Source organism: Marmota flaviventris, chromosome 6 (genome assembly GCF_047511675.1).
Source record: "Marmota flaviventris isolate mMarFla1 chromosome 6, mMarFla1.hap1, whole genome shotgun sequence".
Classification (NCBI taxonomy): Eukaryota; Metazoa; Chordata; class Mammalia; order Rodentia; family Sciuridae; genus Marmota; species Marmota flaviventris.
In genome coordinates this window covers 113808737-113825559 of record NC_092503.1, presented here as the reverse complement: position 1 = coordinate 113825559, position 16823 = coordinate 113808737, and the positions used below count along the sequence as shown (strand labels likewise).

The following is a 16823-nucleotide window of genomic DNA, read 5'->3' as shown; positions in this document are numbered from 1 at the left end:
AGAAACTGATAAGTCACCTCAGCCCTGGCTGCACATTAAAATCATTTGGGGAGTACAAGAAAAAAGTTCCACTGGATTCCATCTGAATCCAGATCTTTGTGATCTTTCCAGGAGATTCCAAAGTGAGCCAGGTTTAGGAGTCATTAATTCAATCAAAGATAGAAGGGGCGTGAGTGTGAGAATGGGTAGGTGGGGTCATGATTTTTCTGGGCCCAAAAAACTTTCCTCACTACTAACTACCCCTCCAAGGGTTTCTCCTTGGAGAAACCCTGCTCATAGTCCCATAGGGAGCAAGCAACTTTCACTTCTCTAAACTGCAGGCTGCTATGATTCTAAGTCACTTCCCTTAGAAAAGTCAGGGGTTGCACTATCATCTAAAATCCCACTGACCATTAAAGTCCAGGAGATGAGACAAGGAGGTGAATCCAGAATTAAAAGAGGCAATCAGTATAGATAGGTAAATCAAGTCAGATCGGATCAAAGAGGCCAATTTGAGTTCAGGAAGTTGGAAACTGCCCCCTGAGGGACTGAAATGCCTTCAGAGTCTTCCTCTACCCTATCAAGATAACCTGACCCTGCTTCGACCTGTTGCTAAGGTAACCTGTCCCAGGAACTGCCCCCCCTCCCTGCCCCAATCCATCTACTTCTCACCTTTTGGATGTCCCACCATCCCACTGAGCATCTCCTGGGCCTAGTCACTAGGCAGGAAGAACAGAAATAAGAGAGCAGGAGAACAAAGGAAGTCTAGGACATATTAAAAAAAGGCAGGACACCTTGATTCTTGGGAATACCAGGATACCAGCTATGGCCCCCCACTCCCTCCTGGGAGAAGTCTATGTTACCCTTTTTAAATGAACCCTGCTTTATATGCTTGCCTTGGCGTGCTTCTCTAATATTCAAACTTCCACATGTGAGGGAGCAGAACTCGTCACCGATAACCAGCGGTATCAGAGGGACCCAGGTTTATGGCAGAGCTGCATCCCTTTCCCCTCAACAGCTATTTGCAATGTAATCATGTTGATCACCACAGGCTCTCTACCTCCTCACCTGCCAAGATGTTTTGCTTACTCTAACATAAGGTGGGGAGTGGCTGGGTGAAGGAGCCGCCAAAATAAATCTGGGAATCGAGCAGGTGAGAGGACCAAGGAGCATGACTTGGCAGAAACCAGAGAACTGGAGGAGCAGGGAGCGGTGGGGAGTGCTCTCAGGCCCTCCATCCTGCCTCTCCTCCCACACTGCAGGTCCTACTTGCCTTCTCTCATTCTTTTTCTCTTTTCCTTAAATCTTCTGGAGGGAAAAAAAATATCCACACCAAAGTCATCCAGGATTCAAAGGGGATTATTGGGCGGACAGGGGCCTCACTCACTCAGGACTGGCTGGGGCATGTCAAGGAAGTAGAAAGCTCCAGGCTGCCCACATTCCCAGGGCCCCAACCTGGAGCAGGCAGCTTCCCCTGCAGGAAGCCCTCTCACAGGATTTCATATCTCCAGCATGGAGCAAAGTACGTTGGTACCAAGTGTTGAACTGTCGTGTCAAGGCCTATCTAATGGAATGAGAAAGGTGGCGTATGGAAAATCCACTTACACTGCTTCTGGGCTGGTCTCTGCTATAAAAACAGCTTAACCTAATACAAGGTTCTCAATCTTGGCTGCACATCAAAGTCACCCGAAGAGCTTCTAGAAGTCCTAAGGACAGAGCCCCACCCCAAAGATTCTTACTCAATTGAGAATGCAGCCAGGGTTCACCATGGGTGTAGTGACACCAGGATCAGGTGCCATTCTAGTTTGAGGGTGGTAGTCATGATTCATGAAATAGGTAAACCTGGATTATAAACCTCAACTTGCTGTTGAGCAGGTGTCCTGAGTTCTCTGAACTTTTAAGTTTCTTCCTCTAGAAAGTGGAGATAATAATCCTATTATTCTACTCTTAATCCTATTATTCTATTCAGTTGGAGGAGTTCCTGACACATAAGTAATCACTGTCACTTTCTTAACTCCTACATCAGATGTATGTGTCCAACTCTACTAATGGCACATGGCTTGCGACTGACTTTCAGATCTACCACCACATTACCCAAAGAAGGACATAGGGGGTCCAAGTTCCTCTAAGACCACTGATACTAGTGCTACTAACCAGGCTCTAGGCAGCCTTCCATATGCTACTGTTTATCTCTTATATATCCCATACTCACTGGGGTACAGGAGGTGGGAAAGGGTATTACCAAGGCAGTTAAGGGAAGAACCTCACCCTTAAGGGCATTTGGCTGGAAAGGTAAAGGCCAGCTACCCAATAGCTCTAGAATCTAGATAGAATAGCAGGGTTACTTAAGAGAAAAAAAAAAAAAACACATGCCAAACTAATTTATCAATGGTCCCAATTTACCTGCTATTGGGATGATGTATTACCACGGATTCCTCAAAATTAATCTATTCAGTAAGAGGACACAAAGTACCTGGAGCTTCAGAAGAAAGAGGGGTAAACCTGGGCTGCACTAAATCCTGCAGAGAGGGTTGTGTGGGTCACCCCAATCACTGTGGCAGGTCCCCACTTACCCAGACACCACCATGACCCTTTTGTACCTGTGGAAGCTGTTCAACCTGTCTTCAGACCCAGCCAAGAATTCCCCCTTCCACTGTCTTCACAGCCAATTCCCACTTACTTCTCACTTCTCCCTCTCATGGCCACATCCGGACACAAACAATGCCCAGTGACTTTTCATTCTGGCTCTTCCAAAACAGATCCCTGTGAGGGATGGGGAAAGGGACTCCACTGAAAGGGAAGGTGGGACAGGGGTTCCAGATGCCCCCACCCCTGCTCTTATCAACTGGAAAGCTCTGTGGATGAGTTCATCAGACATATATATCGCATCACACCTCTGAGATTCTCTTGAAGATGGATTTCTGTACCCTCTCCTACTGCATGAGCTGGTCCAACCTTCTGAATTTGTAGACATGAAGCAAGGAAAAGTGACAGTCCCACAACCAGGTGAAATTGGAGGCAGATGGAGAATGACAGTAGGACTCCCTGTCCAGTGCTCAGCCTGCTATTCCCATACTCTCTACTTGCATTTCAAGAAGTCAAATACATCTGCTGATGCCCCTGCCCACACAGCTGTGTGTCAAGTGCCATAGGGAAATACCTAGAAAGGCAGAGGAGTCCCTGGCATTGAGGAGTTCCCAGTATTCAGAAATCAGATGTGATTGTTCAGCTGATAGGACCATCCTGCATGTCTGGGGGACTGGGGAGAAACTGATAGGACAGCGCCTGCCAAGGATAGCAAGGATAATAATTAGCACAAATGCTTATGTAACACAGAGGAAAGTCTGGCACATGGAGGTGCTAAGTATATATGTTAGAATATATTAACTGTTAACATCCTATATGGCACAGATGCTGTGAGAAAACAGAGGTTCTGAGAAGTAACTTGCTGAAACTCAAACTTCTAATAAGGGGCAGGATTCAAACCCTGCCCCAGAGCCTATCTCTGTTCTTCCTGCTACATCCAATCTGCCCTTGCAGGGTAAACAAAGAGTAGCACAGCTCCTCTCCCCAGGATCCACATAAAGTTCTTTCTCCCTTGCTTTACAGTAACCTGAGGGATGATATAGCTGAACCACTTCACCTGAAAATACAGGTCCTACCCACCTGATTCTATTTATTGTGAGGACTAAAGGAGACCACGTATTATTAAGTCACCTAGCATAGGCCCTCTCATGAAAAGTACAAAATAAGGGGGAAGGGTAAGGAAACTTCCCTTTTTGAATTCTTTAAAGATATCGCAGTCATCTCTGAACTTCACTGAGGAAGAGATGGGAAAGCAAAGTTTAAGGATACTAAAATTTTTCTATTTCCAAAAGCAATGCTTATCTTAGGATCCTAGAGCGGCTGAGATTTAGGGAAAGCAAGTGCTCTGGACACAAGCCCACCCTCTCATTGAGAAAGATGGAGAAGTCAATGATTGAGTGATCCAAAGAATCCCAGGACATGCTCTGTCCTGGAAGACTAGAAAAGAAGTAGATTAATCTAGAAAAGATGTTTACCAAATGTAAAAAGATGCTGGGCAAATTTTTCTCTAATCACATGACCAAAACAACAATAAACTTAGAACTTGTTAGGACATGAAAGGCTCTGTGGGGCACTGTCAAGGATGGAGGGCTCCTACCCCAAATCCTAAAGAGAGGCAGAAATCCTTAACCTGGAAAAAGCCACGTCCTGCTCTGTAACCTCTAGAATGAGGCTGAACCCTCCCAAGGGAAACAAAGATGAGGCAGAAAGAGCAAGCAAAAGGACACAGCACAAAGCCCTGCGATTACAAAGTAATAACTGACTGTTGGTGACATTTTTAGTGTCACATTATGATGAAGCTGTTATCACAGGAACACCTTATCACACACAGACACCCTCCACTCAGGGCATAACGAGAGAAAAGGTAAAAAAGTGAGACGGGGCTGAGGAGTACTTACAAAACACCTCACAAGATGCAAAGTCCCATTCCTTGGCGGCCCCTATTTTCTGCAAACTGAGTCCTGGAAGCGGGTAACAGGTCTGGGACGGGGGTTCTGAAGCGAGCCTCCAAGGAGCCGCTCCTGCTGGGCTAGCAGGTGAGCCCAAGCAGCCCATCTGGGGAACACATTCGCTGCCTGCCTGAACGCCAAGAGGGTCCCAGAAGGGGCTCGGAGTACAGATCTGGTGCTTCTCTAGGGAAGGGGTGAAATGCTCCGGCCTGGACGGGAAAGGTGCGGGTGCAGGGGGCTCACCTCTGTGGCGGGTTGGGAGGGCTCCCCGGGGTGGGGCTGCGTCACAGGAGCCCCGGAGCTACAGCCCCGGACACTGGACCGCACGAGCCGCTCCAGCATCCGGGACACGGGCCTCGCCGCCATGAAGCCTGCCCGCGGGGAGCGCCTCGGCGGTGGCCGGCCACGGAGCACTCTAGCCCCGGCCTCCGCTGCCTGGGTCGTCCGGGAGAGGGCGGCGCCCGCGCAGCCAATCGGCGAGGGCGCCGCGCGGCCTTCTGGGAGCTGTAGTCCTCTTGCCCCGCCCCTTGCCGGGGCAGGGTGCGCTTTCTCGGGCAGAAGCGTCAACTCCAGGGTAACAGCAAAGCTCTTTTCGTCCAGCCTTCTCTGGTCCGGAATTTAGAACGTGCTGTGACAGGTGGAAAGCGCTATAGTCAGGGTAGGAAGAGGGCCAGGAGTAAAGGGCACTGCCTTGGGTGCAGGATTTAAGGGAGTGCCAGTAAAACTCAATTACTAAGGTCAAATTTCAGTGCTGTATTGCGAAAATTCAAAGTTAATGCAAAAACAAACAAACAAAACCCACCAACCATGAAATATTGAATTTTACACAAAAACGAGACCGATCTTACAGCTGGAGGACTCGCCTCACTCACTTTGAAGGAGGATAAAAGAAGAAATAGGTAGACATTCGGGAAAGAAAATAGGATTTTAATCCACGAGTTCTGCATATTTATTCAGGCCTGTCTTGCCCTAAGCCAGTCTCTCTTCCAGGCCTGTTATTCCCACAAATTCCTGGGAAATTTATAAATCTACCACTGCATTGTTAATTCGTCCCCCAGCAATTAGATTAAGCAAAGAGGTACCACATCTTTTTTTTTTTTTCTTTTTTGGGTATAGGGGTTTGAACTCAGGGGCACTCAACCATTGAGTCACATCCCCAGCTCTATTTTATTTTTATTTAGAGACAGGGTCTCACCGAGTTGCTTAGCACCTCGCTTTTGCTGAGGGTGGCTTTGAACTTGTAATCCTCCTGTCTCAGCCTCTTGAGCCGCTGGGATTACAGGCATTGGACACCTTGCCTTGCAAGGTACGACGTCTGGTTGAACCTATAATTGAGGGAACTTTCTGGTGCTATTGATCATGTAACAAATACCATATCAACCTAAGAATTCTGAGGTTGACCAGACCACCAGACACTATCTTGAAATGACCAGACTGATACCATTCCTATATAACCTTTCCATACCCACTCCTCACCCAGTTTCCTTTAAAAGAAGAACTAGGAAACCCCTCCCCCATCGAAGGCATCTCTGACATTCAGGATAGCCCTATTCTCCCTTAAATGTCTATTTCTTGCTTTACCACCCAAATCATCTCTTTTCAGATCTCTCTCCCTCTCCCTTGAATTTGTATCTACTTTCCTAAATAAACCTACCTTTGGATAGTGCTAAAATTCTTTTCTGTTATGTATGTCAAGAACCCCGCTGCTCCAGAGTCAAATTTACCCTTCTCTCCCAAAATTCTTCTGACCCTTCTTAGGAGACACCTTTTCATATCATAACATCCTCTCTGCCCTAGCCCAGACTCTGGTTGTAGGACAGTCAGTTCCCTCTTTCAAGATACCCTTCTCTGATTGTGCCCACAAAGGACTCTAACAATCCTTCCCTCTTGTTTCAGAAAAGGTGTTAATAGAAGAAGTCAAAGGAGGAGTGGAAATGGCTTTTGGAATGCTTCCTACACACCAGGCACTACAGTAAACATCATTGAAGACAACAATGCTGGCATCAATGGTGTGTTCATTTTGCAAGTGAGGAAACAGGCTTAGGGAGGCTTGGCAACTTTCATAAAGGCACATACCCGATAGGTGTCAGAACTGGATTTCAAATTGAGAATAATCCAACTCCAACAAGTATACACTTAAGATTCAGTATGTGTCAAAGGAAATAGTGGTGGTTTCAGAAAGTCTCTGAAAAAAAAAAAGTCTTTTGAGATTTTGGATGATAATGCATACTTAATAATGAATTTAAATACTAAGCAGCATTATGCTCAAATCAGTCTGTCCCTTATATCCAAAACATAATTGCCACGGAATTGCAGAATCAAACTATCAGAACAGACTTGCTGCCAGTGTATATTAGGAAATGGCATGATGCCTGTCTCGAAGAATTGAGAGATTAGTCAGGGAGGAAAGAATAATTGACTATAACTGACTTTTACAAATGCAGACTGACTTTTACAAATGCAGAGAGGCTATCAGAAAGGTTGGGATGATTTTAGTTTTAGATTCAGGCTGTGTTTCTCATAGCAATACACAAAGTTCAGACAACACATGGTAGTAGTAGTTATGTCCAATCTGTTTGAAACTGGTGGGATAGGTCTCACAGTCTGTTTTCAAGGGGCCCGAGGACCCACGGAGGACTGATCAAACTCTGCCCACTTAAATGTGTCTGAATTTTTCAGCAGAACTGAGTTGGGAGTGAGGACAGCTACCATATTTAAAATGCATGAGGCCTGAAGAACCCTCAGGAGTGTTCTCAACCTCAGGCAAGAAGGACCTCATTTTCATATAACAAAATGAACTTGATACAGCAGCAAATCCCTAGAATTTGAAGGAAGCAGAACATGTGTGTTGGTTTTTAATCAGGTCTATTAGTTTCCTATGGCTGCTATAACAAACTACCACAAATAGTTTAAAACAGTATATTCTCTTATGGTTCTGGAGGCTAGAAGTTTGAAGTCTTAACAGAACAAAAATCAAGATATGCTGACAGGACACACTACTTCCAGGGGTTCCATTAGAGTGTTTCAGTTGCCTTTTCCTGTATCTGGAGTCACATTCCCTGGTTCATGTACCTCTCCCTCCTTCAAATAGTGTAGCATCTTCTGTGATTGCTTCCATTACATGGCCTCTTGTTTTAAGTGTCTTTATAAGAGGGAGGCTAAGGGAAATGTATCATTTTACTTAGGGTTCACTTAGGTAAGTGCTTTTATCATGAACCTTTTTGGGGGTTGAGGGATGGAAGACAGTTGGGAGCAGGGAACTGAGGATAGGGTAATGAGAGAAGTATCCCCGCTGGCCAGGGACTAGACAGACCACTAAAGGTAATTATGGTGTGCTAAATCTTTTAAATGGGTCTTCCAAGGCAATCTTATGCCTTCCAAAGGCATCCCCCATTTTTGAGCCCATAAACTGCTGCCAGCTGCAGGAAACTTTTCTAGATTCCAACCTCTTCATCCAAATTGCAGTAGGCCCAAGGGAAGGGATAAACTCTTTAAAATGTTTTTGTCAGTGCATTATAATTATACATATTGGTGGAATTCACTTTGACACATTTATACATACATGTAATATTTTTTGCTACATTTTCACTCCCTAGTTCTCTCCCTTTCCCTCCTTTATTCCCTCCCTGTTCTTTTACTTCACTGGTCTTCATTTTTCAATGGGTGCATTATATACATAAAAGTAGAATTTGTTCTGATGTATTCAATATACAAGCACATGAGCACAATTTGGTTAATTTCATTCTGCAGTTCCTCCCCTTTCCCATCTCTCTTCCCCCCAAAGTCTCCTTTCTCTACTCCACTGTTCTCCCATTTTTGTGGATCCCCCACATACATTTTTAATTCCTTATTTATCTGTAGTTTCTGCATACGAGAGAAAATATTTGACCCTTGACTTTGAGTCTGGTTTATTTCACTTAGCAAGATGTTTTCCAGTTCCTTCCATTTACCAGCAATTGATGTAATTTCATTCTTTATGAATAAAACTCCATTGTGCATATCTGTCACATTTTCTTTATTCATTCAATCTGTTGGCAAGTACCTGGGCAGGTTTTGTAACTTGGCTACCATGAATTATGCTGCTACAAACATTGACATGCATGTATCACTATAGTGTGCCGATTTTAGTTCTCTTGGATAAGTATTGAGGAGTGAGATAGCTGAAAAGTGAATTAAACAGACATTTCCGGAAAGAAATGTAAGTGGCCAATAAAAATAGGAAAAAAGGTCCAAAATTCCCAGCAATCAGGGAAATGCAAATCAAAACTACATTGAGATTTCATCTTACTCCAGTTAGAATGGCAATCATCAAGAACACACATAATAAATGCTAGCAAGGATGGGGGTGGGTAAGTATACTCATACATTGTCGGGTGGGACTGCAAATTTGCACAACCACTTTGGAAATTTCTCCACGAACTCACCTGTTATAGACACTTGGAACTCTGGTGTTGAACAAGACCTTTAAAGCTTACTCAGGTTAGTTTGTAAGATGAAATCTCTATAATATTGCAAATGTAGACACCTCTAATGCAGGTAGACTCACTGGCTTCCTGATATTCCCATCTTAAATGCTTTCCTAAAATTCTTATTTGTATTGAGCAAAAATATATCTCTTGTTGTCAACATATGGTGATTATCTTTAGGATTGATCCTTTACGTTACCATGTGAAGGCATAAGATTGCCTTTAGGGACCCATTTCAAAGATTTAACACACTATAAACTCTAGTAGTCTGGTCTCTGGCCAATTGATAAATATTTCTCTCATTGTTCTACCACCTGTTCCCTCCCCACCTGTCTTCCATCCTTCACTTCCCAATATGGATTCGTGATTAAGTGTTGTGATAGAGATTTCCACATCCCCAGGCATTAAGAGCTCACAGACCAGAAAAGGACTTTGATCTGAAGAGTCCTTGGATATGTGGTGGGGGGCGGGGAATCTAGAGACCCCTGAAATTGGATGCATAGTATTGTATATATACCTTTTTTTTTTCCACGGGTTCAAAGAGGCCCAAGACTGTGCCTCCCAGATATGGGGCATCCTGGTCCAGAAATCACCCTCTGTAATTTCTTCCTGTTGCCCCTCTATTCTGCCCCTGGAGCCCTCTCTATGCCCTCTTTTGTTCAAGAGCTCTCCTCTTCACAATAGTAGCAGTTATTGACAAGCCTTGTAGACATTATGGGAATCACTGCAGCATTGTCCTCTATCTTCCCAAGTACAACCGAGTTTAAGTCCTATGGCTGATTGCTCTTTTGCAAAATGATGGCAATAGTAACTCCTTTCTCACAAGTTTTTCTAGAGCTTTGTTACCCAACAGAACCTGCAAGGGTGGAAATATTCCAAGTCTTCCTGTGGCTGTTGAGTACTCAAAATGTGACTACTGTAACCGAGGAATTGAATGTTAAATTCAAATTAATTTGTGTGTCAACAGTCGCATGTGAATACTCTATTGTTCACTGCTGTTCTAGAACCTGATTTCCTCCAAAAAGATGACAAATTAATCCTCCCCTGGCATCGGTTTGTAACTTGCTTATAATCAACACAGCAAGACGAAAGTGTGCTACAAGACATCTGAGTCTAGATCAGAAAAATAGGATCTAACTTCCACCTCACAACTCACCTCTAGTAATCTGTTCTCTCACTGATTAGGAGATATTTGCTCCTTATACCCCATCCATTCTCTCCCCACATGTGTAAATCTCCTAACTCTCCAAAAAGATCTAGGATGGGATTTCTGATCATTTGTCAGTCAAATTTCCCTTAAAAATTCTGCTGAGATAGTATCTTGCCAACTTGCTTAGACTGTCCTGCAACCCATGATCCTCGGTCTCAGCCTCCCACATAGCTGGGATTACAAGCACACACCACTATGCCTGGCTGCCATCTGTTCTTGCTGGTTCCCCGAGTCAAAAATTTTCCCTTATGTCCATTGCTAATAGTGGCCATTACAACAGAGTGATATAATTCATACTTTCTGCATTATAAGCCTTTGAGGGCTGGTGCCAAATCTAAATCATCTGCAATCAGAGCACCTGGTGTGGTGTTTAATGAACTGTATGTTCCCAGTAAGTGTGCATTAAACTATGGTTTCCATATTCTTGGATTGCCACTCCAGTGAGGTGGCTGTATCAGTCAGGAGGGTCCAAATTGTACTGTTAACACTTGTAGATTTCGGCTGTTGAGGTGTTAGGGTGATTCTCTCACTTGTGTACGTGTCCAGCAAGGGCTAGCTGGGGACTTTGTTTCCCATCAGTGTTGTCATCTCTCAGGGTCCCAGGCTGATGGGGCAGTTAATATCTGCATACAACATGGATGGTTACCAAGAGGGGAAAAGAGTGGCACAGAACAAATGGCTTTAGAGCTTCTTCCTGAATTTGCCACATATTACTGTTTGAAGTATGTCACGTGGCCACATCTAATTTCAAAGGGAAAAGAAGTTTAGTCTTATCAATAGAGGAAGCAGATATTTGTGAGCAGTAAGATGAACTTGCCACAGGAGCAAATTTTCCCTCACACTCTAATGTATCATTCAGGTTCCCATTCTCCTGGACAAGGCTTGAGTTTTCTCGATCCTATCACTCCCATTGCAGGCTGGAACAGTCATGGCAGCCTGGGTCCCTGTCAATCATAGTCCTAGCACCATGACATGCAGGGCTCAGCATTCTCTTGTTTTGAGTCTGTCAGTAAAATTAAGAACATTTCTGAAAATCTCTAATTCAGCTGTTCTCAAGCTGGATTTCCAAGGTCAAAACGATTTTCCTAATAACAGAAAGCTATTGTTTGCCATTTCCACTTTCCTGCTCTTATGACTACACAGGGGAATTTTCCAGGGGCTACAAAATGGGGCGATTCTAGATGAGGCTGCATGCAGAAGCAGAGATGAGAATCCAGCTGCCTTCTGCTAAACCGCACATTAAAGACATCTGCAAAAATTAAGTAAATGCCATTCCTAGTTTGTTTTGGAAAATAGTTATTTTAATAAAAGCATTCTGTTAATGTGTAATCAGTATTATTGGCATTTTAAATGAGTTAAGTATTTTAAAGACTTCTCAGCTTTAATTTGTAATATAGCTGTAATATAGCCAATTAATATTAAATGTTTCAAGATACCTATTGTATGATGTGTTTGCTATAGTAATTGTGTATTCTTGAAAATTCCCAAGAGTAGATTTTAAGGGTTGTTATTACAAAAAAATGAGATAATGCAAAATGCAATATGCATTATAGCCATTCCACAATGCATATATATTTCAAAAAATATTGAATATTACAAATATAATTTTTATTTTTCAATTCGATTTTAAACTAAAAAATTTGAGACAAAAAGTTTGATAATTGTTGCCTTAATACATATTCCTATGTCTTTTGGAGACCCAGAAGTATCCTAACAATGGGATTTTGTTTTGTGGAACTAAACTCAGGCATGCTCTACCACTGAGCTGCCTCCCCAACCCTTTAATTTTGAGATAGACTCGCTAAATTGCCCAGGCTGGCCTCAAACTTGTGACTCTCCTGCCTCAGCCTCTGAGTAGCTGGGATCATAGGCATATCTCACTGCATCTGGCTTAATAGTTTTTCATAACTGCTGTGTGTCCACTCGTCCCTTCAAACTATTAAAATAGAGTGGAACAAATACATGCCTCTCCTCCATTCCCTAGAATCTTGGAGTGGCTTCCAGCTTTGCTAAGGAGATAGCATGGGGATGATGGCTTCAGGGGTTCTTTCATGGCTGACCAGGTTCAACATGAGCCCCCTGCTGGGGAATTAGCCCTGTGTTTCACTTCCACCTTCTTGCATATAATGTCTCCCTGCCCCCCACCCCATTTAGGATTCTGATTAGAAATCAAAAACTGGTCTTCAGATTTGTTGTGAAGTCAATCATAAAAACAACAGAGCACTTGCTTATGTGTTATGATACTGTTTAGGGGGCAAGGGGTCCTTTACCATAGTCACTGAAACCATCTTTTCCCATATGAAAGAACTTGAAGAGATTAATTCCTTGGGGTTCATCAAACAGTTTTTATTATAATTAGGTGATTCCTATAAGGGATCCACGGGTTCATTACAAACCATGAATACCTCAGCTCTAATTAGTTTAATTATGTGCCTAAAATAGGTAGCTGCTGAGAACATTAATAGGAAGTAGGATAGGTAGGTGTGGAAATGAGGGGGGAAGACTTAGAAGGTTCAGGGAATGCCAAGGAGGATGGGTCCCAACAGGGCCCCACAAGACAGATCTTCTAGATCTTTCTCAGCGGTCCTGTAACCCTATTATGAAACCACCCTGAACTGTTTGTCTTGCTGATCTCTTCCTGGTGTATGGTAGGTCTTCAATGAAAAGATAGGGCTTTGTTCCCTTCCCTTAAGTCGGGGCTGGACTAGGACCTCCTCCGCAAGCAAGATCCGGTTATACTGTCTGGGTCATGTGATTGATTGATAATTACTCCAATCAGCTTTAAGTGAGTGGGGAATATCCCAGAAGGTCTTCCTGCTTGTAGAACTGAACTGGCCAGAACCTGCCACTTGTCCTCCTGGAGCAGCTAGGGAGGGGCAAGCCTTTGTGGGTAGGCAAATAATGAATCAGGAAAAGCTCAGCCTTGGCAGTGGGGTGATCTGACTGCCAGTCCTCACTTGCTACAAATTTATTGCCTAATCTTGGGTCAGTTAAGTTCTCTGCTTTCCTCATATGCCAAAGGGAAAGCTGCCTGTTTTTTACCTATTTCATAATGTGGCAATTGCCAAAAAACAAAACAAAAATTTTAAAAACACAACTAAACTTGCTGTATTAAAATCCAAGATGAAACAAAGTTAAGGAAACTGTCTAGAGCCAGGCGCCGTGGCGCATTCCTGTAATCCCAGCAGCTCAGGGGGCTGAGGCAGGAGAATCGCTAGTTCAAAGCCAGCCTCAGCAATGGCGAGGTGCTAAGCAACTCAGTGAGACCCTGTGTCTAAGTAACACACAAAATAGGGTTGGGGATGTGGCTCAGTGGTCGAGTGCCCCCGAGTTCAATCCCCAGGATCAAAAAAGAAAAAAAAAAAAACTGGTCTAAGGGTACATAGCTAGAAGTGGCAAGGCTTGAGATTGGAATCTGAAAGTCCAGCTCCAGAATCCAGTTTGAAGCACTATGCTCTGCAGGTGTCCTTGTCCCTAATTGCATTCCTGCACATAGTCCCTTTATAAAGTCTCTTCCAGTGTCCCTTTGACTCTCCCATCTTTCCTGCTGTTCTGCACAATATGCTGTTGACTTCCACAATGTCACATCATAGTTAAGAGGGGCAGAGGAATACCTAAAAAAACTAAGGTTGAGTTATAAAGAACTTTGTTTTATCAACGCCAAAGCCAAGTTTTAGGTAAATAAATTCTATTAATCTAAATGTAAAATATAATCTGATTTATTAAAAAAGAATATTATGGAGTTGAAGTGAATGAGATCAGGAGTTCAAAATTTCTTATATGAAGGCTGAGGGGCTGAGGTAAATTTTTGGAATTTAGAAGTATTTCAGAGTTTTGAAAAATCATACTGAATATTGTACATATTGAATGCATCTGTGAAAGTGGATGGACACAGCACCTATCACAGAGACTGGAAAAGCCTCAAGTAGTCAATTAAATTTTCTGGAAGAAAACATTCACACCAAGTGATATAGATAATTGTCACATTTCTCACAACTAAAACACTCAGGGTCACTCCAGGTGAATTGGGCTGCACAAAATAATCACACAGAGACAGAGATACCTTTTTCTTTGGGTCCTGTGATGGCTCCTCTGATCTTAGGGGTTCATGGAAAGAGAGAGCGAGCATTGGCTGAACCCTTTTATGGAGGAGAAGCCACTCAAATAAGGCAAGGGGTCAGACATACCTTCTGCTTCCCAGGCTGGAACAATGCCCAAGTCACCACGAAATGTAGTGATCGGTCAGAGCCTCTTGCTTCAGGACTGGAAGGCGAGGGTCATTCAGAGCGACTCCCCACAGATAATGTTTACACGTAGTTCACAGCAGAAGGTCATGCCACGCTGACATTGAAGTACAGAAATGCTTTCAGTTTTTACAAGTTGTTTGGATTCTGGAATTACATCCAAAGGACTACAGTCTCAGTAATACAAAACTGAGTTAAGATAAACTTGTTTCATCAGCAAGAAAGTTGCACACTTTCTTTTTCTACTTCTAGTTCTCTCCCCAGGAAAGATCAAAGATCAAGGCTGTTTTTCTTTGGCCTTGATCTGGAAGATTTGTTTTTCCTCTGAAGACGGGTGATGGGGGCAGACCCTGCACCGTGAAACTCCTTGATGCTAAGAACTCACAGTTGCTTTGGCCACAGGGTGTGCATCCTGAAGACTCCATCTTCTCCACGTTGCTCTGGGCTCAGAAGGCGGCCCTGCAGGGATGAACTTCATCCTATGGCTTCTGAGTTGGTGCCATGGGGAGACCTGGCAAGAGACCAGAGGGAGGAGAAGAGATGTGGGGGCATCAGGCTTACGGCTCTTTCTTTGGGTGGCTGCGTCTCTCAATGTCATTGCTTCCCTCAAGATGGTTCTCCTGGGCCTGAGACTCAGAGCTGTCCCTACGATGCAACCTACCTCAGACCTCAAGCCTCTGCAGCCGCCATACATCTCTGGCCAGCAGGGATTGCAAGGGCAGCGCACCCTGGCTGGCCGTGCACCACCAGTACTGCCCATTCTGTGCCCAAGGAGCTGCAGAAGCTCAAGGCCAAGACCAGCTTCTCATCAGAGCAAATGGAGCTGCTCCCCTGGAAGTTTAAGCACCTGAGGGGAGACCAGCCCACCATTTACAAGGAGAACCTGGAGCTTAACCAGAGCCCATTCAAAATCAGCCCCGCCTTCTTTAATAAGAAGCAGTGTGAGGGGCCCAGAGGCCTGGCTGATTAGAGCCATTTTGAGGACTTCCTGACCTTCGCATCCTAATTTCAGCCTATTGACCACCACCCTGAGCAAGGATCAGGTGGAGCCGTCTCAGGGAAGCTGAGATTTCTGTTCCACTTGTAGGACTCCATAGTGACAGCCGCATCATGCTGGAAGAATAGTGAAATGTGAAGTGTTTGAGGAGCTTCTCTCTGCAATGTCCCATACTGAGAAGTGTCAGCGCGCTCCATGGCACATGGGGCCACAAAGGAAGGTGGTGTGGGGCAGATGGAACCCTATCAGGTGCACGAGGGGATCACTTTTGAGGACTTCCTGAAAATCTGGCAGGGACTCGACCTCCAGACCAAGATGCACCTTGGCTTCCTTAACATGGAAACCATCGCCCTGTGCCACTGACCTGAGAGAAGCCACCGTTTGTGAGGGGACAGCCTCCACGTGGCCTGGAACAGCTGAGACCTGGTGGATAGCCTTTTGCTGCAGGTCCTATACATAGTCAATGCTCATCCACTCGTCTGTGCCCTTCAGGGCATGGTATGTGGGACTTTGCCTTTTTATTTATCTCTAACAATTTAAAAAAACAGAAGGTTAATGAAAGGAGGGGAAGATTTACTAATGAAGGGGGAGGAGGTTTGTTAATGAAGTGGGGGGAAGGTCCTCCCCACATGGCCCTGTCTCCTCCTGGATGCAGTATAGGATCCCCTCCCCTTGCTCCTTCAGCCTAGGAATGTACACCTCATGTCCCAAACAGACATTCATGTGCAATTACTACCTCCAGGAGGTCACGCTTTCCCTTGGGGGCTCCCTACACCCAGTTATCACTTTTATCTCACTTTATTAATCTCTCCCCAATTTGAATGTCCTCTGGGTCCTCACAGGACTGGCACAAAAGCCAAGATCAATTAAGAAGTGATAGCAGTTGAACCTATCTGTGTCTATAAGTTGAATTTAAATACTACTTCTAAGAAGTAATTTAATTGACACTTATGCAGAAATAGTATCATTTAAAAACCATTTGTCTATTAAGGAATGGTTTTATAGAAAAATTATGAACTCAACTTTCTCAATATGGGTAATTGATGCTACACATCTTAAATCCTTCCTGGAACCATACAGACATGATGTTGCAAGTCCTAGGGACTCGATGCCATGACTGTGGAAGATGTCTGGGGCTGACCCTCATCCTGCTTGGTTTTAGGGCAGGACAACAGTACTTGGACCAGGATGTACTATCCCGCATGGTCTGGGGATGGTGTCCTATCTGGGCAGTGTCTCTAACAATCACATTACATTCTTTATCACCACAAGAAATATAATGCAAGCCTGGCTCAGGGGAGGGGGTCTCTACACATGTACAGGTTACGTGAATACAAAGACTGACCAGGACTGATGTGCTAAGGGAAGGCCTCAGAAGAAAACCATTTGTGC

General features: G+C 44.2%; 1 protein-coding gene and 1 pseudogene across 4 annotated transcripts in view; one reads left to right on the top strand and one right to left on the bottom strand.

Moving 5' to 3' along the window:
- Mocs1 (molybdenum cofactor synthesis 1) overlaps positions 1-4950 on the bottom strand; it is a 30251-nt gene extending 25301 nt beyond the window's left edge. For 3 of the 4 annotated variants that reach the window (XM_027943739.3, XM_027943741.3, XM_027943742.3), the window contains exon 1: positions 4758-4950. In XM_027943739.3, the coding sequence (XP_027799540.2) occupies positions 4758-4880 (123 nt within the window). In that variant the 5' untranslated portion in view covers positions 4881-4950. The remainder of the gene's footprint in view (positions 1-4757) is intronic. The other variant, XM_071613434.1, reaches the window with a different exon arrangement.
- LOC114099286 (calcineurin B homologous protein 3 pseudogene) lies at positions 4879-15794 on the top strand (annotated as a pseudogene).
- The last annotated feature ends 1029 nt before the right edge of the window (positions 15795-16823 follow it).